Source organism: Perca flavescens, chromosome 22 (assembly GCF_004354835.1).
Source record: "Perca flavescens isolate YP-PL-M2 chromosome 22, PFLA_1.0, whole genome shotgun sequence".
In the NCBI taxonomy this organism is placed as follows: domain Eukaryota; kingdom Metazoa; phylum Chordata; class Actinopteri; order Perciformes; family Percidae; genus Perca; species Perca flavescens.
The window spans coordinates 2,340,709-2,366,228 of record NC_041352.1 but is presented as its reverse complement, the minus strand read 5'-3'; the positions used below and the strand labels follow the sequence as shown (position 1 = coordinate 2,366,228).

The 25,520-nt window shown below is 42.9% G+C and overlaps 1 protein-coding gene across 8 annotated transcripts in view; it reads right to left on the bottom strand.

Moving 5' to 3' along the window:
- Positions 1 to 25,520, bottom strand: part of arhgap12b (Rho GTPase activating protein 12b) — an 80,552-nt gene that overhangs the window by 15,213 nt on the left and 39,819 nt on the right. For 3 of the 8 annotated variants that reach the window (XM_028569248.1, XM_028569250.1, XM_028569249.1), the window contains exons 3-9: positions 10,364 to 10,636; positions 6,155 to 6,295; positions 5,872 to 5,952; positions 4,450 to 4,572; positions 1,470 to 1,544; positions 521 to 582; positions 340 to 421 (exon numbers count right to left, since the gene is read on the bottom strand). In XM_028569248.1, the coding sequence (XP_028425049.1) occupies positions 340 to 421; positions 521 to 582; positions 1,470 to 1,544; positions 4,450 to 4,572; positions 5,872 to 5,952; positions 6,155 to 6,295; positions 10,364 to 10,636 (837 nt within the window). Of the gene's footprint in view, positions 1 to 32; positions 156 to 339; positions 422 to 520; positions 583 to 1,469; positions 1,545 to 4,449; positions 4,573 to 5,871; positions 5,953 to 6,154; positions 6,296 to 10,363; positions 10,637 to 17,136; positions 17,418 to 25,520 lie in introns of those variants that run through there. The other 5 variants (XM_028569245.1, XM_028569246.1, XM_028569252.1 and 2 more) reach the window with 4 other exon arrangements.

Below are 25,520 nucleotides of genomic sequence, written 5' to 3'. Positions count from 1 at the left end.
AGCAGCGACGCATGCAGAGAGAAGGAACATACAGCGGCAGTCTGCACAGGACTACAGTTCACATAGGAGACAGCAGGACGGGGCTTGACTGAGCGCTTCCAGTTGCTAAGGAGAGTGAGGAGCAGTTCAGGGATGGAGCCACTGCGGTAGTACGACTTCAGGAAGGAGAGAGGAGAGGAACAAAAGCAATGAACAGAGGATGACAAATCCCACAGCACAGGCGACTGGTGACTATGCAGAAATGCGGAAGAAAGAAATAACACAGAGATGAATGGAATGCTAAAATAAAAATAAAAAAGCTCTGAAACTTGGGCCTCTTGCGGCTGATGGGATACGTACCCAGCTGGTGCTGGCCCCCTGACCCTTTGCGAAGAGCAGGGAGGAACCCTGCAGCACTGTCCACGAGGAGGTCCAGTTCTTCCTGTACGTCACAATAACACAAAGACAAACTCTTTTAAAAGCTCGTCAGGATTTAAAGAATAATAAGTCATTTTCATGTGGAGCCGTTAAAGATTCCTACCTGACTTTCTTTCCATTCTCTGTGATTTTGGTGACATTGAGGACTCCACACTTCTCCGAGGGCTGAGGAGACACAGACGCGAGTAAGAAGCTGCTAGAACACATGCACGGAAACACACATTTGTCCAAACACACACGCTGAAGCTGGAGAAGCAAATGGGACAATGCTGGAGGCTGGAAGTGGCTGTGCTGCTTGATGTTTTGCCCAAATATCCCCAGAAGAGGGCTCCCTCACACTGATGCAAAGGTTCCTCATTGCTGCGTGCTTGCTGAAATGTTCAGGCATGGTGTTAGATGTGGCATGCAGCAGATGAGCGCAGTGGTGGAAGAAGTATTCAGATCCTTTACTAAAGTAAAAGTACTGACACCACACTGTAAAAAAGTCCTGCATTGAAAATGTTACTTAAGTAAAAGTATGCAAGTATAATGAGGAAAATGTACTTAAAGTATTAAAAGTAAAATTACTGAATGCAGACAAACCCTCACATTTTAGAAACTGGAAACCATTAATGGTGGAATCCTTCCAGCTTTACTTGTAGGCCTGTATACTGTTGGGTAGTTTAGTTTATAATAAAACATTATTATTCTATGAATTACATGTGTTTTGTGTGCAGTAATCTTAATGTGTAAAGTAACTAGTAACTAAAGCTGTAACAGATGAATGTAGTGGAGTAAAAAGTACAATATTTCTCTCTGAAATGTAGCGGAGTAGAAGTAGAAAGTGCAATGAAAAGAAAAGACTCTAGTGAAGTACATGTACCACAAATTTGTACTGAAGTACAGTACTTGAGTAAATGTACTTCGTTACATTCCACCAGTGGATGAGAGGAACCAAATGCAATACAGGCAGAGAGTTGAGGAGATGAGGAGAAGGGCGTGTTTGTATGTGGATGCAGGTGAAAGTAGGAAGGTGGTGATAAGTGCGGTGCGGTGCAAGCTGAAATACTAACGGTCGAGGGGTGCTTAGGAGATGAGGGGCAGGAGTCAGAGTCTGGAGAGCTCTGCTTGGGCACCGGAGCACACTCCTACCAACAAGAGGCACAACATAGTGAGTCGCTAACAGCTACCGGCTAACTAGGAGACACATGGAGACAGTCCGTGTGAGGTCAGTGAGGGGGAAGGAAATGGATCAGGAAGGTTGTGCTGGAGGTTAGTGGAAGTCATCAAAGGATCGGGTTAGGATTTAGTTTGCAAACAACATGCGTTTGAGCTTCTGATGAAAGTTAATTTAGAGTTTAGAGTCATTCGAAGACGCTGCTTCCTTCCTGTTGATCCAATCCACTGTGAGAACAAAATCAGACATCTTTGATTGAGTGTACGCATGGCTTTGATTGTTATATTACCACAGCTATTTAACAAGTCATTCTACAAGACACAGTGGCAGTGAGGCGATACAGATCATCTGTTGATTAGAGAAGAGGCCGGAGACGAGAGGCTCTGCGTGGTACCAACTTTATCACGGCACAGAGAGAGATGGAATCTCCTCCTGTGCGAGTCGGAAGTGAACCGCCGGAGTTTGAAAGAGAACTGCAATGAAACCCCCCCACACACACACACAGTTAGCCTCCAATATATGTCCTTTAAAACTTGGTGGGTACTTTAAACGCCCCCTCCCAGTTATCTTGAAATGTATGCCACAGAGTTTAACATTTACTCCAACCAAATCAAATATGACTGTAAGGTGTTTTTCAAGGGTTATTTCTTCATGGTGTCATGTCAGGTAGTTAACAGTGCATGATGTACGGTACACACACACTGGTGTAAACACAATACATGTGGGAAAATTGAATAGTAAAAAACAAATCTGAAACTATAAATTAAAGAGGCACTCCATTGAGTTTACAAGTTGCATAATGTCTCAGGGTTGGGTCAACTTGGGCTTGGTGACTAAAATGTTTTAATAGAGAAACCTGCAGTACAAACTGAGGGCACGGAGGTTAAAAAGACATGGGCATTTGTGACGCAGTATAAAAATAATTATAAAATAATCTGTTGGGTACACATTAATACATTATGCCCTCTAAATTCATAGAAATGAACAGATTGTAATTTTCTTGGTCAATTCTAATTCCTGATTGTTTAAAGGTCTGACCTCTAAGAACTACAATTGGCAGCACACACAGACATTATTATAACTTTTAATCGAAAATAGAATTGTATGTTCATAAGAAAACATTGACTATTAAATAACCTCTCAAAAAAAGAAACCTTAAAAAAAAAAGAGCTCCATATTAATGAACAGAACTTATATTATATTTAAAAGCTATAGCAACACCTACATCCAAAGATCCAGAGAAAAAGAGAGAGATGCTCAAATGAGCCATTTACAAATCACAAGAGAATGTAAAAGAAAATATGATCCTTTACTGTGTTTTTAGACCTATTATAGAGTCAACTATTATCTATCTAAAACTATGTATTTTATTTATCTATACCTATATGTATAATATAGAACTATTTATGAATCAGTGTACATTTGCAAGAACGTAAACGTGTGTGTATTATTTTATATTAACTCCCACTCCTGAATCCTTCTGCCTGCACATGGAGCAAGAGGAGAGGGAGAGACACGGTCACTGTGATTACTAGCATCCTTGGGAATTAATAACTATATAATATATTTGAATATATGTCTTGCTTCTTCCCAACAATGGTCTGAAGAAGTGGCTAAATTTGTCGCTAGTTGCTTTTCAGAAACAAAGTCACTAAGAGGGTCTGACAAGGTGTGTGTGTGTGTGTGTGTGTGTGTGACAATGGTGGGTTTATGGTCTGTGCCACTGTGTGCGCGACCTGAACCCGCGTGTGAAAATCTGACACCACAGAATTGGCTATATCTGAGACTGATCGGCTGAAAAATCGATCCAGTCACCGGCCGATTGATCGGTGCATCTCTAATAACAATAATTTGTGCATGAATAAAACAGAGCACAGCATTAAACACACAGTTGACATGTTTTCTCTGTGTTTAAGGGTCGTCAAAGATAACACAATGTTGTTTAATATTAGGTAACGTCTAAAGTGTTTCCATGTATCCAAAATCAAACTGCATTCAATCAAAGTGGCTCATTCTGCATAGGTATGACTATGGTAGGCTATCACTGGGTGGGCTCAAGCAGTGCAGCTAAACAAAGACAGTCAAATCTAAATAAGATGCTTAGATTTAATGCTGCTGGCAAAACCAGCAATGCAAGTTTGAGAGGTGGCGCCCCGCCAAATCTCGCGAGAATCACGACTTGCCTTACGGCACGACGTCACAACATATAAGAAGCAGCCTCTATGGAAGACACTAGCATGCATTTCAAACGTCAATCATGGCAGAGTCGACGGAGAAACCGAAGAAAGCGCGGTCGGAAGAGTCAAGGAAAAGACAACGAGAAACTGGCCGTATGAGGAACCGGAGTCCCACTCGCTCAGGCTTTCACTTGTTGGCGAGAGCTAAAACAGCAGCAAAGGTAACGTTAAATACAAGAACTCCACAGCGGCTCTAGGGGTCGCTGTTCGACAAAAATGGAAACTGCTGTCTGCTGTAAAGAATTACCTTGCTCCGTGCAACCTCAATCTGTACAGAAACTAGCTGGGATTTATGCAAAACGGAAAACTAAAGTGGCGTTTCACTGTCTGATAACATTCACAACATGTTGGTTTAATACACATGTAAGTAAGACCTGTCTTACTTTGTCAAGGTTCCAAAATTAGAGAGACAGGTTTAGCCATCGTAAGCTTGTTTCTCTGAAACTGAAGCTGAAAGGGTCATTAGTGCTCGGGGATTACAATCACTGCCAATAAGACAGGTAATGGAAAGAGCAGACGGGAAGCCTGCCAGAAAACCTGCAGCAACAACAGTGCCTGTTTCCACACCAACCAGACCCAACAGTCCGTGTATCCTCATTAGTCCTCGCCATTTCTATCCTGCCGTCTTCGTCGTCTTACCTTGTCGTTGAGGTCTAAGACGTAGGTGCTGTGTCTCCACTTGGTGAGGACGATGGGATCCTGCTGCTTCCTCTCCAGACTGCGACTCTTGGGAACCTCGCCGGACTGAGGGGACATGTTGTACTGCAAGAGACAAGAGATGAGAGCTACAGGTTTAAACTCCACAGAGTTCTTCTAGCACACCCTGCAGTAGCTTCTCTCTCCCCTACCCTACCTCTCCTTTCACCGTCCACAGCACCATTGGACAAAGGGACTTCTCTTACAGCCCAGGCATCTCCTTCAACGCTCCACTGCTCCACTGAATGTAGCCATGTCCGCACTACTGTCCACACACTGTGAGAATGGACTGCTGCATTCTGATCAGCTCTCCAGATTAGCAGGTAAAGAGCCTGGAATAGTCTATCACCAGGAGTACAACTCAAACTTGGCTCGTGCGTTTGCTCGCCAGACACTTATCCCCTTACAATAACAGGAGCATGTGTAAATAAAGAGCTTCATCCTGTCTGGGGCAGTCGGGTAAACACCGAAGGGGCATGACAAAGCGCCGCTACCTGGGAATGAGACTGGGCTGCACACCCTGCTATTGGCTGGGGGTGACACACCCACTTGGGGCCCAAAGGCTCTTTTCTGACGCACCCATAAACGTCCCACACTCAGAAAAATATAAATCCAGGCAGAGGGCAGAGTCCCTGCAGATACAGACACCACCACACACTAGCAGTGGGTCGTACGTGATGACTGAGGGGGATCACTTTTGTATTAGTCTACAGCAGGGGTGAGCAACCTTAGCCACGCCAACATTGGCACCTGGTAGATCAACCAATGGCACGCTAGCAAAAGGTGTGCAAAAGTATTTTTAGAAAATGTTCCGATCCCCATACCAAATTAACTCTTTCACAGCCATTGGCAGGAGCACAGCCTGTTATTTATGGTAGTGTGATTATCTTTCTCCCCATCCTTATGTTGCGAAGAGCCGCCCTACTCTGCCTCTGATTGGTTAGTACTCGTTGCCTTAAAAAAAAATATAACACCACCTGAGCGAGCTCGGGAGATGTTGGCAGGCTTAATGCTGATTTGGCACAACTGATGAACAAAGAACATTTTAAAATGGAACTGCATATTAAAAAGGGTTTCTTTTGTAGTAAAATACTGCATATTATACTTTTAAATGTAATATAATAGAAAGAGAAGACAAGGCACATGGACAGCTAATGCTTGTAGGATCATTTACACATAAGTAGTCTTCTCATTTAATGTGGGCACGGCGAGTGCCGGAGTTCGGTTTTGTCTTGGTCATTCCTAAACTTTGATGCTTTTTATTTTTCTCTCTCTCTTTTTAAAACCTCTCAAATTTTCGGTGTTATTTGTTTAGTATGTTTATACTTATGTAAAGCCCTTTATATCTTCATAGGACAACCTTACCTTGGGCAGTTCCCATTCTGACCTGGATCCATCGGCGCTGTAGTAGTAGGGCCGACCTTGTTCATCCACATGTTTTATCCACTGTGAACAAAAACACTAGTCAGGATCCAAAAAAAAAAAGAAAAACTAACACAGCGTTAAAATGTAAATTCCCCTTGGGGGATCAATGAACTTTGTTTTTTTTTTTTTTTGCAGGGATGAATTTAAGATAACATGCAGAAGCTGAAATTAAAGTATCAAAGACGACTGTGATGGAGTTGGCTGGTTAATGGATAGAGCGCACCTTCTCCTGTGTGTATTCCGAGACGTAGAGAGTGTGTCCATGTTCATCCAGCTCCTCAGACCAGCCTCTTGGGGAGGACCCGTACTGGCTGTCTGACTGACTCGAGTTGGTGCTGGGACAGTTTTCCTCAGAGGACAGCGGCTGTGGAGGACCAAAAAAAAAAAAAAAGGAGAGACGCAGGGCTTATTGATACAGGTTTAAGGTGGTTCATTAGCAGACACAACAAATCTACCCATGAAGACATTACAACCTGTCTACTTTACTTGAGTACTGAGTGCTATGGAGCCGGTTTGCCAACTATCTTAGCAGGAATGTTACAAACACTGTTTCAAGTTTCATGTTATTTATTGTCAAATGTACAACAATTACAGAAGCAGTCATTGCCAATAAAGATATTGGGCGTCCCTCCCTCCAACAATACTACTTAAATTTGTAGAAAATCACAAGTAAAAAAATAAACGAGAATGTTATAAGACATAAAATAGTGCAATGCAGGGATTACAAGTGCTTTAAAACGTAATCCTGTAAAAAGATCAGAAAATAAAAATGTATCTCTCTCTCAGCTGGACTGGAGTACGTCACAACTTAGCTGTGCACTGAATATGACGTGTAAACCCGCGGTCAAGTCAGACCGCCTGCTCCAGCAGCCTTCAGGCTGAACAGGAAGTCATAGAAACACTCACATCCTGTTAGGTCCAATTCCAATTAATTAAAATATTATCCGACCCATATATCAGCTTGTACACAGTCTCCAGTTGTTTTTATTATGACAGAGTAGCTGTTAAAATGCTCTACATGAGATCTGTTGCTGATTTTAATCAACAACAGACTGTAGATGATCTGTAATCTGAACAGATTTAGTCAGCCACACTACATGTGTTCTGTTAACAGAATAAACATTCAAATCAGACAAAAAAAAAAAAAAAATGAAACGTTTATATGAAATGTCATCGTGTTGAGTCGATTCTGAACCAATCAGCTGTTAGATCAGCTGAGAACTGCGCTGACAGCGTCTCAAACCTGCGGCCGCCTTGATCTCGTGAGGTTAGCGTTGCCCACGTGTGAATGACATCAGAGCAAGTCGGGATCAAGTCGGACACAGATCTAACCGGCATGAACTGGGCGGTGATCGCCGGTGATCGATTCTGCGCAGTCCTGGCTCATCTCCAACGAGCCTATTATGACATGTAAACCCCGCCCATTTCCAGCACGTGATGGAACTGAATATGACGTATGAACCCTGCCCATTTCCACCATGTGAGGTAATTGATAAGCATGACCAGGGACCGACCTGTGTTGACTGGCTTGGTTTGAATTGACAAAAAAAGGGGTTGAACATGGGTCAGATATAGAGCGGGGCGATATATAGAAAAAATCTAATATCACGATATTCTTGACCAAATACCTATATGTCAATATTGCGACAATATTGTATGGTTGACTATTGGTACTTTAACAAAATGTTATTAACACAACGAGATTTTTAATAAATAATCTCCAGAAATGACTTAATGACTTAGTGGGTAAAGGTAAATAATAGAACAGCTAGAACAGTCTTGTAGGTTCAGAAAATGACATCACTTTACTGTAATGCAGCCTTTAAAACCAGGAAAAGACAACACTTGACATATTACGATATTCAAAATCTAAGACGATATCTAGTCTCATATCACGATATCGATATAACATTGATATATTGCCCAGCCCTAGTCAGATAACCCTGGTCTGACCCCGGTCATTGGTGTGAAAGAGGTATAATTCTCGTCAAATAAAGCAAATACGAGTATTTCCCAAAACAGACTATTCCCTCAAAAATAGTTCCACCTCGACCAGCTCCAGCATTTAAATGTTGCTTACAATGACGAATTTGTAGCATTAAGGACAACTACAAATGATTATTACAATTTATAACTGCAAATCCTCACATTTGAGAGGCTGGAACCAGCATGCACAATTAATCAAATTTCAAAATGCATGTTGATTCTTCTTCTGTTGATTGGCTCAATCAATTCAGCAATGATATTCCATTAGCCACCTTTACTCTCCTTAACAAAATACTGCAATAAACCAGACCTCCACATGGGGGCAGTGCTGGATAAATGGCAGAAAACTACAACCTGACAGGAAACCATGACTTCCCCATATCAAAGGCACTCTTGTTTCTCTACCTTCACTAACCACAACTCCATTTAAAAAGTCCTTTGAGGTCCACCACAGCCAGTTGATTTAAGACTGACTGCCAGGGAGTCCATGTACAGACTGTGAATGTCCTCCACAACTGTGGCAACAGCTTAGATCTTCCCTCACGTACTAACTAAATACTTGAATCCCACCTACTGTTGGGTTTCCTGTGGGTCTAAAACAGGGGAGTCAAACTCAACGTCATGTAGGGCCACACTGGAAAATGAGAATCACATCATGCTTGCATTTTTGAAAAAGTCAAATACTGTATCTTTGACTTTATGATTCCATGTCTCATATAGCTTTCTCACTTACAGTTTGATCGACATAAAGCCCTAAAAAAGTCATCAAAAAAGTTCCTCAGCCAGCTTCGAGTTTAGCAAATCAGGCAAAACTGAAATGACATTTTAAAAGCAGACTCATACAAACCGGTTTCCCAGCTCGAAAACGAAAACTCTCTGGTTCTGGTTCTGAGTGTCAAAGTCGGCAAATCTACCAAATTCTGCTCCAAGTGTTGTGTAGTTGCAGTTTGAAAAACAGTTTTCCGGCTTTTTTTTTAGGTGGGCCAAAGTTTATTGTAAACCTAAATTGATATGCGGGCCAGATCAAAACCTGCGAGGGCGGGGTTGAGTTTGACACGTGGTCTAAAAGAAGGAATTTTGTTGCAGTTTTGTGTATGCTTTGCTCATGCTGCCCAATTTTGCCCAAAACCTTTTAAAAGAGACCCATTATATACTGTTTTCAGATTCATACTTGGATTTTGTGATTCTACATGATTCTGATTTTAAATGATTTAATATTCAAAAAACACTGTATTTTTCTCACACTGCCCATGGCTGCTGCACCTGTATTCACCCTCATTCTGAGACGCTCTGTCTCTTTACTGAAGGAGCCCAGTCTGCTCTGATTGGCCAGTGTGTCTCTGGAATCTCTGCTGCTGTCCAACTTTTGGACTTTGCACCGTGAAAAATCACAAATAAAGGCTTCTAAACCAAATACTACACAACCGGACGTGTTCCAGCAGTAATGTGACCCGAAATTGGAGATCCATTTAAACAACATTAGCGGCCAAGATTACAAGTTTCCCTGGAGTTAGCATGCAGCCACTTGTAGTTAGTGTTAGATTGTAATGGAATGAAGCAGCACTTTTTAGCATCAAAAGCTGAACAATTAATTGTTTTCAAATCAAAATCGAGATTTGAAAGAATGCGATTAGCTAATCGTGAAGACCGCGATTAATCAAATTATCATAATTTGTTTATAATTTATTAACATGGTAGAAAATTTCAGTTTACAGAAAGTACTGATGTTTTTTTTCATTGGAATTGTTTTTATTATTATTATAACTTCAATAAATAGACAGATAAATGTTCTGTGTTGACTGTTCAATGTTCCATGCTTATTAAAAGAAAAACAGTTATTGCTGGCAATTCATATCTTATCTTGTATTAGAATATAGAGCAGTGTTGATGGTATCTTATAATGCTCCATGACATGTTTTATCTGTTACACAGTGAATATTGAACTTTAGCTAAACTTTTAAAAAAAATTAAAAATTAAAATAAAAATCGGAATACCAATATCTGGCAGAAAAACCACAAAAAAAAACCCAAATCGTTTAGCCCTACTGGATATGTTTTAGCAGTAACGTGACCAGAAATTGGGAGAAATTAACAATGGCAGCCAAGATTACAGCTTTCCCTGACTTAGCATGTAGGTAGTTCTATGTAAACAGCAGCAGCAGCCTAAAATCATAGAAACCCGTAGGAAAAAGCTATTGAAGGCGGAGCATTCAGAACATTGGGAAATCTTTTGCTCATGGGGATTTCTCTACCTCATTATTAAAGCTCTGGCCACGTTTAACATGAAAATCTGACATTGTAACATTATAGATAGAATAATATAAAAGAATAATAGATTCCCTTTAAACAGAAGTCACACAGTCTCACAATTTAACTTAAGACTTTTTACGGTTTATATACCATCCAAGATAAAGAAATGGCTTGAGCTGGTTTAAGCATCCCTCACCTCACTCTCCGCTGTGCCCTGGCTGTCTCCTCGGATACTGCTGGTGCTGCCGCTGGCGTCCCTGGTGCGCGGGGGCTTCCAGGTCCGCTCTCCGCTGGCGCGGTTGTAGTAGAAATGCCTGCCACTCAGGTCTTTGTGGGTCTCCCAGTCGCCCAAGATGTGGAGAGGGGAGGTGGAGGGGACGGGCGGCAAGCTGGACTGAGAGATCTTCAGCTCCTGCAGGTTGGTGTAGACGGGCGAGTCGGACCGGCCCGGACCTGTAGGTGATGTTGTCTGGTGGAGGAAAGGAGAGAAGAAGAGGAGGTCAGACCATTAACAATTCTACACTCTTCAACTCTTCAGGATTTTATTTTAAAAGCCCTTATTATGCTTTTTGGGATTTCCCCCACTTGTTAGTGTGTTGTATAGTGTTTGTGTGTGTATGTAATAGATGTATAAAAGTACAAAAAACACATTTCATGCTAAATGGAGCTTTCTCTCCCACAGACAGCACTTTTTCTCAACTGCCTGAAAACAATTAGTGATGTCATTGATTGAGAAAGCCAGCCCAGTTTTTACATCTGTGCTGAAACAAACTGAGCACTCAGGAGGAGAGTCCAATCTTGTATATATGTTGCATGGTACATTTCCACGGTTTAGAAATGAAAGCCCGCTCCATTTTTCCTTTACAGTTTTCGCGTCTGCTTGTTCTTCTCCTCCGGGAAAACACGACCGCTTTGCATTGTGGTATACAGGAGTAGTGGTAGGGTACGTCACATGTACACGGTGCATTGTGGGTATTTTATAATGGACTATATAGTGAATGAAATTAACCTCAGAGAATTCAAACATTACACTACAAAATAGCGAACACACTATATAGTGCACAGTTTCCAACACAGCTAGAGACTTTATGAGTGTCCTGATTTTCCTCTCAACAGGCAATGATATTCCATAAGGAATTCCATAAGCAGAAGAAGCCCTGAAACGACTCCAGAGCCTGCTGAGATCTATCTGTAATGTTGGGCCTGTCCAGCACAGAAACCAACAGCTCTCACATCCTGGACTGGACTATTGAATGCAACAAGCTGTGCTGTTTGCTGCAGTTAAAAATCCCAACCATGCACTTGCTGTAAAACAACAGCCCTGCTGTAGATAAAGCCAACTTCTCTTTCTAAGAGCATGAAGGTGAGGCAGTGAGTTAGGAGTCCCTCTGACAGGCTGCACGGCAGGATGCAGCTGCTAATCAAATCACATGCCACATGTGGCTCGCAGATACTTTAAAACCATACCGGTCCGATTCTAATCAGGTCCGCAAAACAGATGGATTCAGCACAGTTACATAATCATGTATCTGTCTACTTGGAGACCAGAGACAAACACAATGAACATAACTGGCTACTGGTATTAGCATTAGGGCTGTAATTAATGATTCTTTTCACGGTCGATTAATCTGGTGAGAATTTTTCTCCATTAATTGATAAGTTGTTTGGTCTATAAAAATGTCAGAGCAGCACTAAAAGAGCAGAGGGGGCTGCGTGGAGCAGTGAAAAAATGAAATGCGATGCAGGAAGTCAGAGTAACAGATAATGTGTAAAAGCTTATGGACGCCCAAACACTAGACAACAATTCATAATACTCAGACAGGATTTTACAACTCAAGTCATCACTGTGGCAATGATTTATCTTTTGTCACGATGACCACAAGGTGAACGTGGCAACCTACCAGAAATGTGTGCTTGCATGTATTTGACTGGCCATGTAGGCTGACGTTGCATTGTGTCTTTAATCCTTTCTAAACTAAAAGATAAGAAATGTGTCCATTTCCCTGACAAAGACCTGCTACCAGTGAGCAGATCGTAGATTTGGTATTCTGACAGGACACATGTTGCAGGGAATTAACCTGACACTTTCCTGTGACAGAACAAGCAATCTGAGAAACCATGCTGCCATAAGTAATGCTTACAATTGCATAAAAAGCTTTGTTAAAATTAGCCCACATCCTTGACGTTCCACTTCTGGGATTGGTCCGGTGCCGCTGGAATTTCCGCCAGATGCACGTCTTTTCGCCGATTTCCGTTTCCTTACGCTTTCTTTTGTGTTGTAATTTTAAACTCTGATGGATTTGGGAGGACTATGGTTAACCGCTCCTCAGATCTCTGCAGGGTAAATCCAGACAGCTAGCTAGACTATCTGTCCAATCTGAGTTTTCTCTTGCATGAAGATTGTGATTGGTTTAAAGAAATGCCATAAACCAAGTTTTTTTCCCATCCCGTAATGACGTGTGGACTAGCCAGACCCTTTTCCTCAGCACAGTGGAGGAAGGTCTGGCAAAGCGAGACTAGTTAAAATAAAGAAGACAGGAGCGGGGAAACGAGCAGAATATGCATAATGCACAGTAAAGACAAGCTAAGAAGTGGAAAGGGAGATAGCCTACCTTCTGAGTAAAGGGCTGGTGTCAAGTGTTGATGAGGTGTTTAAGGAAAACTAAATGAGTTGCATTAGACTGATAAAAAAAAAGGTTACTAATTATGAACAGCACGCTTTGTGTTGAGACCATGGATCAAAATGTAAGTCCATATTATAACTTCACGGTGGCAATTTCTGAATATACTTGACTGGAATCTAGGGCTGGGATGATGTGCTTTTGTCCCGATTCGATTCTTTCACGATACATGGGTGCCGATTCAAATTGTACTGCGATTCTGAAAGTATCACGATTTGATAGTATTCAGTATTGAAATTTCTTTTTCCTTCTTTAACGTAAAAACACAAGTTAAATAATAACCTTCAAGAGACAATATATCATGAGACATTTCTAAAAACTAATAGTTTTCTAAGAAGAATGCATATCACATGTCAGTCAGTCTGACATTTATTTCATTTGTAAAGAATTTACATTTGTCATATTTGATTTTTCGCCGTCAGCGCTACCACATACACAGAAAATATTTAGGTGAATCATTGCTAAACAAATAAATAAAAAAATATAGATTCTAGGGGAAAAAAATCTGTTTAAAAAGAAAATTTCACTTTATGAGGTTTTTTAACATTAATATGAGTTCCCCCAGCCTGCCTATGGTCCCCCAGTAGCTAGAAATGGTGATAGGTGTAAACCGAGCCCTGGGTATCCTGCTCTGCCTTTGAGAAAATGAAAGCTCAGATGGGCCAATCAGGAATCTTCTCCTTATGAGGTCATAAGGGGAAAGGTTACCTCCCCTTTCTCTGCTTTGCCCGCCCCACAGAATTTGGCCCACCCATGAGAGAGAGACATCATGGCTTGAAAACGAGCAAAGTGGCAGTTGGTCAAGGCCACACCCCCCACCCTCCACCTTGCACCCCCCCTCCTCTCCTCCTCATTAGCATTTAAAGCTACAGACACAGAAATGGCACATCCTAAGGAAATCTCATTGTGGGACTGGCTCTAGTGGCTGTAATTGTGCACCAAGGCTGAATTTCAGGAAAGAGACTTCAGAAACAGTATTAGGGGACCACTAAGGTCTATAGACTTCAGATACAGTATTAGGGGACCAGTAAGGTCTATATAAAAGAGACTTCAGATACAGTATTAGAGGACCACTAAGGTCTATATAAAAGAGACTTCAGATACAGTATTAGGGGACCACTAAGGTCTATAGACTTCAAATACAGTATTAGGGGACCACTAAGGTCTATATAAAAGAGACTTCAGATACAGTATTAGGGAACCACTAAGGTCTATATAAAAGAGACTTCAGATACAGTATTAGGGAACCACTAAGGTCTATATAAAAGAGACTTCAGATACAGTATTAGGGAACCACTAAGGTCTATATAAAAGAGACTTCAGATACAGTATTAGGGAACCACTAAGGTCTATATAAAAGAGACTTCAGATACAGTATTAGGGAACCACTAAGGTCTATATTAAAGCATCCAAAGAGCAGCATGTCATAGGACCTTTAAAAAATGTTTCACAAAAACAATACGACACATTCGATTTTTCCCCATCCCTACTAGACTTGTTGCGGTTTTCTTTCTAAGTGACAACAGGCAACGCCATGAACTTAATCACAAATGTGGCCCTGCAGTGTCAGTGCAGACACACAAAGACAGTTTCAAAAGTGGTCTTTGAAAACTTGGCAGCATCCGAAATGTCAATCCACAGAAGCCAGAAAGCTAGGTTACCATGGCTACAGCTCAGAGCATTTGACGTTGTTCTGAGTGCTTCTGAAAAATATTTTGGAGCAGAGCTGAGTCTCTGAGACTGATGCCAGCTTTGTGTCTCTCTGGAGAAGATCCAGCACCCAAACATTCTGTAGAAGACCGAGCAGATAAATGGCAGACCAGAAAAAGGACTCCAATATCAGAGGCTGTGCCAGCACCGCACCTCTCCCCTCTGTTTGTTACAGGTGAGGAATGTGGGGGGGATACACTTCAGTCAGAGGGTTTGAACTGTTCTCAGGACACAGATGGGACTTCCTGCCGGTCTTGGAATAACAGGAATATTTTTCAGAGAAATGATTATTTAATTTCCTGCACACATGCGGGAGCAGAAAAAAAGGATTCAGCGGTGTCCTGCTGTTTTCAGTTAGATGTACCCGCTGTTTCTCGGTTTCAGTCCAACACACAGCAAGTGCTTGAGCATGGCGGCAAACCGCTGAGAGATGACGGTTTGGCTGAACTCGGGTTCAGACTCATCAGTTCCAACTAGAATGGAGCCAGTGTGCTGCGGCTTTAATTGTTTTTTTTATTAGAGAATAATGCGGTAAAGATCAAGTCTAAATGCAGATGATTGAGTGTGGCAGAGTGTGAGGCTGGGGCCAAATCCATTTAGATTCCACTCGGGCCAGACTAACCAAACTGCATCCGGTGGAGAAGTAATTAACAAGCTTTAACGTCCACTTTGACGGAAGTCTCCAGAGGTCTCCACTTTCATTCACACAGTAATTTAACAATCATTTTTGACAGTGCGGAGTGTGCACACAGCCCGTTACTGTGCAGAGGCCCACTGTTGACATGCATACTGCACATGTCCCAACATTTAACCTGATATTATTCATGGTGCCTTTACAGGGAGTAGGTCTTGAACTGTACTTAAAGGGGTCGTTTAGCGATTTGGTATCGCACCCACAGAAAGTTAGAAGATGGCATGAGACAGATGTATAGAAGAATGGTCAAAAGCGAAGCATCAGACGCCGAGTTATGTTGAATTTTACGGATCAAATCCAAAAACCCTTGAGCAAAGACTTCCCATAATTCAACTCGGTAGGGCAGGGACGATATGCTTTTGTCCCCATTCGATTCTTTCACAATACATGGGTGCTGATTGGATTTGTATCACAATTCGATAGTGTTGAGTATTACGATTTTCCTTGCCTTCTTTAACAAAAACAAAAAGGTGGAATAATACACTTCTAGAGACATATCATTAGACATCTATCTATATATTGCAGATGACATTAACGATGGAGAAATATTCAGATAAACTAAAATGGGCCAAAAACATTGACCCAGCCAAAATATCACTCAGGCTATAGCATTTTACCGTTAAAAAAAATAAATATATATATATATATATATATATATATATATATATATATATATATATATATATATATATATATAAATAAAAGACTAAGACTAACTGCTCCAATGAAACTAAGCAACAAATTCAAAATAGAAGTGATGTCAAGAGACAACGGGTGCAATCTTTTGCAAAAATGGACTTTTCTGTATCAGATTGAAACACCTTATGCACTGTGCACCATATGCTCAGAGAGAAGTCCAACACATGCCTGGAATAGCAGAGGACAGCAAAGGCACTTTTCTACAGTAAATGTTGAATTGAACTCAACATCAAGTGTTTTACTGGCAGACTGCAGTCAGTCAGTATCTGCTCATTTCAGACAGGGAAACTTTTGTTAGGACCTTATTAATGCTACCTGGAATTCAACTTAATGGTTTGAGCAGAACAAAGCTGGCAATGCCTGCCAGCGTCTGATGGAAAGTTCTAATAAATTGGGACACTTTGAGGAAAAAGGACACCGGGAAATTAATTGTTACGGGACATGAAACCCATCTGTTGGCAAAGCAGACACCCCCTGTTCTATATTAATCTGTGAGTGGACACAGAGCAAAGATACCTGACATGGTAAAAAACACATCACATTTTTACGAGTAGGGCTGGGTACGGAATTCAATACTTTTTAGGCACCGACCGAATTGCCTCCTTAGTATCGAGCATCGAAAAAAGGCCTCGTCATTCAATACCAAATTTTGGTACCTAGGGAGTAAATCCCATCAGTGTCAAAGAGCCAATAAGCACGCAGCATGCTTTACCACGTTGCGCACAGAGACGGGGCTCACGTAGAAGTAGCTGAAAAATAAATAAAAAGATTTGAGCAATGTTGCATTTTCTTTTTGTTAGTGGATTTTGTAAAATTGGTATCGAGAAAATGATTGTTCAGGAACCGGTATCAAAGTCACGGTGAATGAATTATTTTGCACACAAAAAGTATGCCCAGCCCAAAAGGGTTTACAAGACCCCATTACTTAAAGCAAGGGACCGGATACCAAAATAGCAACTTCAATTAAACAAAGAAACCTAGTCTTTTTTTGCCATGCTTTAGAAACAAAAGTCGCCAACTTCTATATATTAAATTTAAAACAACCACTCCATTTGGTCATCATCAGTGCCCGGTATTGGCATCAACAGTTTTTGACCCATACCCAGCCCTACTTAGGAAAAAACAAAGTCCACATATTTTGGAAGTCCGTGGTGTCTCATTTCAGGTCCCTATCTGTTGTGTCACCTGGTATCCGGGGCTGTGCACAAACACCTCGTCATCATCCTCCCCGGCTCTCCTGTAACCTCGGAATATACTGAGTGCACGACGCATGGCGATGCACGGCGCCCGTCAAGTGGGCCAGGACACGCACTGACCCCCTGGGTCTTCACCTCCCTCCAACACAGACCAGCTCCGCGTTTTCTCTCCGTCCTTCTGGCTGTGGAACGGACGGTGTAGTTGAACGTAGCAGGGGGAATTTGAGACTGACTGTGACCGAGGCAAAAGGGGAACTGGATCTCTCTCTCTACTCTCTACCTCAGAAACACGCAGCGCACAAACTCATCTGACACAACAGGAAATGGCACTGAAAAACTCAAAACAACGGGCACTGACAGACATGTTGACAGACAAACTCATCTATATAACCTGGCCGCTACACTCAACACACCAGAGCAGAGAGACGGAGTGTGTCGAGGAAAGACAACAACAGGCAAAACCTGAACAAATGAGTGCTTAGGAGATGATCGATTGAGCAACAGTGTATTCGCAAAGCTGTTGCCTAGTTTGTGGCAAAAAAAAAAAAAAAAAAAAAAAAAGATTGCAGAAGGAGACAGCAAGAGGAAGGAAGACAGAAAGTAATGTAGCAGAAAAAAGATTAAGAAGTGATATTAGTGTAAATCATGCGATGAAAAGGAGCATGCTAGTGTTATGTTATTATTATCAGCCTAAACATTTTGCAGTAAGTAACAGATCTTGCAACGATATAGTGCTCGTTTTCTGTCTTTGAAACGTTGTACAAGTATTATATTTGATTTATGGTTGGATTATTTATCATTTTAAAGGGGTGATAGAATGCAAAACCGATTTTACCTTGTCATAGTTGAATAATGACAGTTTAGTGGGTAACTAGGACATACATAGAACCTCTAAATCCCATTAACACCTCTTTCCTCTGCAAATCTCCCTATTTGAAACTGCCTCTGAAAACAGGCGAATCTCAACGAGCCGCCTAGTTGACGTCAACTCGGCGCCTCCTCCTCATTTGGCTCTAGTCTGTCTCTTTGTCACGCTCCAGCAACATAGGCTACACAACTGACCTGAGATCAGTTAGTCTTCTGACTCTAAGTCGTGCAGATCTCAGAAATTGTATACATTGTTCATCTGCTATTTTACCATTGACATTCACTTCTGAGACTTTTCTACGAGAGAAATCAACTATGTAGAGGTCAAATATGGGCCGTTTTACAAACAATTATGTCTAATTGCAAATTTTGTCCGACTGTGTGTCGGAGTTCAGCGGCCGGTGCTGCCTGTGTTGCTGCCTCGCCGCCTGGCCTGCCTTCCTTCACGGACCCCGGCCTGCTGTGAGCTCGATTGAGCTCCGTCACGGCTGGCAGCCCACGGCACTCCATACCCGCGCAAAGTCACCGTCTTTTAAACACTAACAGGAAGGACTATTTAAAAAAAAAAGCAACATTTAAAACATGGTTGTGCTACACTACGACTGCTGAACAAACACTTTCCCTAAAAGCAACAGGTCACAAATGGCAATAAAACCCCAAAAGCATCGCTTACGCTATGAATTTAAAAATACAAAATAAATAGAATCAGTGTGTTACAATTAGCTCCAACTTGGCTAAATCTAAATCTCCAACAAACATGTATGTATTGCACCGCGAACAAACACTCAACAGCAACGGCGACACACCGTCCTCGTCTCTCCGTTGCAGTTGTAGCTGACTGGAAACCTGCAGGCGCGCCCCCCAGCTCCAGCGTTTCATGTGCGCTCGTCACAACGTGACTGACTGACGTGTTGTGCGTTGGTTCCGCATTACCAGAATCGAGGACTCACCCAGACCATGGTATCATAGATATGATCAGCTCATGCCCTCTCATAACAACAATGAAGAAAAGAAAAAACTCACCCAACTTTTTACACATTCATTATCTGTGGTCAGTGGAGATGAATACTTCCCACAATGCACTGGCAGTCCTCTCTCCTCACTTTATTCTCATTGGCAGATTCCTGGCTAGCTTGAAGTGAATTAGACGTAGCAGAGAGAGCTGGGAGACGGGGGACTGAGACCCGGGGTCTCTGACAGGTAATTAAAAATAGAAAGGACGTGAGGGGGCGGCAGGGATCTTGTGGGAGGGGGGCGGGGGGGATCAGAGCGAAGGATGAAGTGAGCAATAGAGGGAAGGAGAGAGGGAGAAATGTGCTGTTGAATGCAGAACAGTCTTCACGGAGCAGCAGCCTGTCTGCACAGCAGTGATAAATGAGCTTCAGACAACAGGGTGGTACATAACAGTGTAGAATCGCCACAAACCGCGTTAGAATGCATTATGCGGCCTGGAGCGTGTGTGTAGGCACACCCAGCATAGAAATGGGTTCTAATTCAACTCGGGGGTCTAATGGAGTATGAAGGGAGAGGGGAACAGACGGAGACGCAAAAGAACTGATGAGGACTGGCTTGCTAATGGAGCCCTGTAAGACTACGCTCTGCTGCGTGGAACACAGCTTACTGTAGCCCTTGGATTTATAACCGTGTTGGGAATACAACTCCTCCTCCTCCTCCTCCTCCTCCTCCTCCAGTCTATCCAGCCTGCTGTCCCACTGCGCTTGTACAATTACTAGAAAATGCCGGTGCCTTGCACCATAAATTATTCTGTGTGTAAAAGAAGCACAGGTCGGGAGGAGGGCAGCTGGGATGTGGAGCTGTCGTTGCACCCCGAGTCCACTGGGTGTCTCTCTCGGGCTGGGAAGGGAGGACGGGGAGCAAAGGGGCGCTGGTGAGTGGGTGGGAGTCTCCATCGAAAATGCATCTGGCCATGAGGAGAGTAGCGTGGGGGGAGAGGTTTGGCAGTGCACACATGGCAACCCACTCTGCAGCATCTCCATGCTGCACTTTGAGACATCAGTAGTAATCGGTGCAGCTGCATGCACAGAGCCATACTCGGTACACTCGACACACAGAAGCAGCTCAAACGCTTCGTTCTTGTTGTTATCTTGGGACACATCCAGTCATCTTGCAGCTGATTCAGAATATGCCGCTTATTACATTGAATGGGGCGGCTGTGGCTCAGTGGTAGAGCGGTTGCCTGCCAATCGGAAGGTTGGTGGTTCGATCCTTGGCCCTGCAGTCCCATGTCGAAGTGTCCCTGGGCAAGACACTGAACCCTGAGTTGCCCCCGATGCACACACATTACATCGGAGTGTAAATGTGTGTGAATGATTATCTGATGAGTACGGCAGCCTTGGCCACAGTGTATGAATGTGTGTGTGAATGGTGAATGGTTCCAATTTAAAAGCGCTTTGAGTAGTCGCATAGGAGAGAACCGAAACCCTTAATGCTTGTCCTGTATGGAAATCACTAAATGTCTCATACACTAAAGAAATCACTAAATGTCTCAAATGTCTCTGCCGGTACAATAGGAAACTGACCAAGTCACTTAAGGGTTTAGTAAGTATGCTTGAAATGAACCACACACAGTGTCATCTGACCATATCTTAAGTAAATGGGAACAATACAAAGTTTTAAAAGCCTTGTCCTGGCTGCATCTCACTACCTCCCACATCTATCTTCAAGAACTCTTGTCATGGCTTTTACCCGTTTTTGGATGCAAGGGACGTCCAAACCGTTGCACTTGGTTGTGCGCGTTAAAAGTTACAGAATTAGTTGCGTGAAAATTAGAGACAAAAGAGCTTGAAAGAGAAGTTCAAACCCTGCCTACTTGGCACGACACAACCCCGCAAAAACGTGGAAATGAAGTTCAAATTGTGACACTGTTAGACAATCTGACTAACACTTTGTTTTAAACATAATGTGGATTTTAGATCTTCAAGAACGGGCTGGCTTTCTGTTCCTACAGGACAGAGGCTGTAAAAACAAAAGATTGGTGAAGGTCTATTAAATAGATAGATAAATCATGATTACAGATGCTGTAAGATGGCTTAAGAAAAAAAGAGGGGAAAAAAACTATTTGAGGAGGTATCCTTTAAAAAAAAAAAAAACATCTCAAATATCAATATACGGTATTGTCCTAAAAATTGTGTGTTTAGGTGAATCTGTGGTTACTATGCACCACCCTTGGAACAAATTACAAGAGATTGTAAGGTGTGCCCCAGCTCTGACTAACTTTAAAAACACTTCCTTTGCCAGTCTATTAAGGTGAACCTAGCTAAAACTAATATTACTGTTTTGCAAGACATCCTCCCTTCATGATTGTATATGTTTATGTAAAGAGGTGTTGATTCAACTGGTATGGTCATTTTGGAGGCAGCTGTTGAATTATATTGTGTTATTACTGAAGTGTTCAAGTATTTTGTCCACCCCATTGTCAATATAGCAATGAGGGTAGATTATTAGTTGGAGCTAATAAACTCACAGCTACAGTGTATGTCTATATGTCTATATAGGACTGCTTTTTCATTGTCTTTAATAGCTCTTCTTCAATTAAGCTCTCCAATATAACTTGCATATATCTTGATTCTTCCGTTTAGGATTCCTTTTTAAGTTGAAACGACGCATTAGTCAGACCTGAACACAGATCTTATCGAAAAGGCGCATTTCATGTTAAAGGATTCCGTGTTTAGTTTAGAAAAGGTCTTTCTATCTTCCGTCATCAATGTCACACCTCAGAGCGAGTGTGCATTTCCCCTTACTACGTTACATAACGTGATTGTGTGATTGAATTAGATGAAAGCAGGTTTTAAGGAAGCGCGGTGGGTGGGCGGGGGGGCCAGGGTGGCAATGGTGAGTGACGGAGCTGCATCCGTGGCCATGACGACACTCAAGCCAATCAGGCGGTCACGCAGAGGAGTGCTGGAAGAGCGCCACCTCCGAGGCCAATGCATCAATCCACTCCGCTCCCTCTATTCTTTTGTCCTCAGTCCTCTCATCCTCCTCTGCTGACCTCCTCCACCTCCTTCATCTCTCATTTCTGTTTCCCTTCTCTTAAACCCTGTTTTCCACACACCCACACCCACACACACACACACACTGCCCTTTTCCTCTGCTGCATCCTCTGATAATCATGCACCAAACCTCTTAGGCCATTCTTTCTCTCTGCCATTTCTCCCAGACTCAGCCAACGCCCCACTGCCCCCTGCCCCCCCCTCCCTCTGCTACAAGAGGTATGATGCTGATCATGATGGTTGTGTCCATATGACCAGATTAACCTACATTTCCACCTCGCTGGTTGTCAGACCACATATGCCCACTCCCCCGTCATCACATTTGTGGCACCCCCCCAACAAGCAGAGAGTGACACAGAAATGTATCAACGTGAACACAAGAACAGATGCTTACAATGGCACCCAGTGCTCCTCACTTCCCTTAGCAACCGGTTCCAGCCTTGTACTGTGTTTAAAAAAAAGACCTGATGTTCAGCTTTTGGGGAAAAAAAATAAAAGATTGAATATTGAGTTTGAGTAGAAGAAAGAACAGTTCAATGGAATTGGAATATTGACTTCACTCATCCAGTGCAACTCACGCATGCGTTGGTCAGCAAAACACGGTCAGGGTTTGGGAGTGAAAGCAAAAACCGGAGAAACTGAGCGATGAAAGTGAGTCAGCGTCTTTTTCTCTCGTCAGGATGACGGCAGCTACTTTCATTTCACGGATCAGAGGATTCAGCGAGGGTCGCAACCTGACAGAGACGCCAGCAATTAACCTTTTGGTCTTGAGCAGATAGTGCTCGGCTAAAATGTAAGTTGGGGTCTGTGGAAATGCACCCTGCTTCTGATAAAGCTCTAGTAGAAAACAACTGGTCTAAGAGACACTGCTGCTGCTTGGATACTACAGACAAAGAAGCTTCGTGGCTGCAGAAAAAGGCACTTCACTAGACTGATGCACACAACCGCTTAATGGTGTAGAAAACAAGCTGCAATTGACAGCCGATCTAGCGTTTGTAGGTCAAAAGGACCTGTTTTGCATAATTTTAGATACATTTCCAAACTCAGCGGATTGTTCAAACATCTCTGCTGTCTCCATGTCTTCTGTGCGAGTAACAGCAGGGGTTTACTGTGCCGCGCTCTGCCTCTCCAATCAGATTTTCCTCTTAAAATGTTAATGAGAAAGGGAGAGGGCAGGATTTCGAGGACGGGGGAAGCCTGCAGTCTCATGTGCATATGGGGAGATGCTGTCATTGGCCAAAAACCAGTCTGTCGTACTGGGCCGCAGATTCTGCAGTAGGAGTGTGCCAGTAAGTGAGCTTAAATAGAGCGAAGGATTCAAACAGTTCAAATCTGGGACAACACGTCCATGGTTATTTTATAGGCACCCGAAGGATCACAGGGTTCAGCTTCTATTTGGGGCTAAACTTGAGTCGGAGCGTGAAAGCAAACGCAGACGAGCCAGAATCAGCCAGACTTCTCCTTTTATAGTCCAGTACCTCTCTTTAAAGCATATGGAGACATTCCTGGGGAATTTTAAATGTCTGTGTCTGGGTGTCTGTGCAGCATACGAGCATGTGCGAGTTTGTGTGTGAAGGTAGCACACTCGCAAGACACAGAATCAGTGGCCATGTTTTTGCATATGCTGCTTACTGTCCGCGTGCATGGTAATTTGTGAAGCAAGCAGCTTGAGGCGACGCCACCTGTGTCCCCACCTGTGTCCCCACCTGGATGGGAGCAGCCTGGGCACACACAGCTTCTAATGGCCTGGGCACACCACAAGTGGGAGGGAGAAACTAATCTATGATGGACAAAATATTTGGATCTTGAAGCTTGGTGACGTAGAGACTAGACCCACTACTGCTACTAGCTGGACTAGCACTAGTCGGTCACAATAGCTCATGGGGCTTCTCTCTCTACTTCCTCTCTCCTCTTCTGTTCACTTCCCTCTGCCGTGTACCACTGCACACCATTTGGTTCATTAAAAAGTTGCTGAAGATGGAAAATAAAGCTCCCCGAGCTAACAAGCTTGCTAATGGTCAGCTAGCAAGCTCGCTAGCTTAGCTCGGCTGCTTCACATTTAATTTAAAAGACATATTTAATGTAGGGCTGCACAATATAATGTTTTTTTATCAACTGGCGCAATAAACACATCGCAAAAGGCTGCGCCATATCGCAAAAGAAAGTCAGATTTTTTGTGTTATTTGAAAAAAATGACTTCCTTTCATTTGTTTTAAATTCAACGAGCAATTAGTTGTATTTTAGCTGAATACTGAAAGCAGCAGAAATACAGAACTGAGCACACTTTAAAATCTGTTTATTTATCGCAAGTAATATCGTTATCGCGATATTCAACAACGTTCTCGCATATTGCATTATTACCTCATATCGTGCAGCCCTAATTTAATGTAAACCATCATCTGCTGTTTCAACTGTCTGCGAACCATTCCTCTTTTGTGGAGCAGCTTATAATCCGTCAGAAGAGGGCAACACGGCTATTAAGATACAATCAGATCAGCTACGATACACGCCTCTATTTTGGACTCTCCAGATCTCGGTCCCTTCAGAAGTCAGCAGTGTCAAACTAGCTTGCGTTTGGCCAACGGTGCAAATTCGTGGGTCAAACTTCACCATAGTTGAATTCGATGCAAAACATTTTTGTGGATTTACTTTGAGCCCTGTGAGCAAATCCCACCATCACTGCAATTCCAGTAGAATGGACTGAATTTGCCGTGACATTTGGTGACTTCAAATACTGGTTTGACCGGGCCTTTCCTCTGAGAAACTGAGAGAAAAGGAGTGTGTGGGTGAGAGGGCGAAACAGAGACAAAGAGACTGCATGAGCACATGTGCATGCTTTGCAGAGACTCCTACGTTTCTCTTCTCTGGGGGGGGGGGGAGAAATGACCCCCAGCAGTCTGTCCAGTTTGGGTCCTGCACTCCCACCCCTCCTCCTCCTCCTCCTCTTCATTTTGTGCCAACCCTGGTCTCAGATACACCACTTCTCTAAAAGCTGCACGACCGCCGCAAGCCAGCGTCTGTACTCTACGATCAAAGTGCGAGACGGACAGCCAGACTGGGGCGGGATGACGGAGCAGCACTGCAATCTGTTACCATGCACCCATCCAAAGGGGAAGAACAGGATGTGATGGATTCTGCGTACATTCCTGAGAGAAAAGGCCCGATTTATGAATTCTGGCTGCAGAAGTCAAACGACCTGCCAGCGCCCTGACAGCATCAATTTCTTCTGTTTAGTCGCAAACAGGTTTGTGGGGGTGAGGGGGGAGAATATTGACTACGCAGCTAAGGTAAATTCAATTTCTTTAACGGAACCGGCATTGCCAAATCTCTCTCTTATTACTCATTTTGAGTGGTCTTTGCAAAACAAAGACTTTCTGTGTTCACACCTACTGCCATTGGGGTTTTCTACCACTGCAGGGCCAAAACAAACAAACCGTTGTGTTCGGACACCGCTAAACATCACACATTCTAGTCAGACGTTTGGGGCTATGAA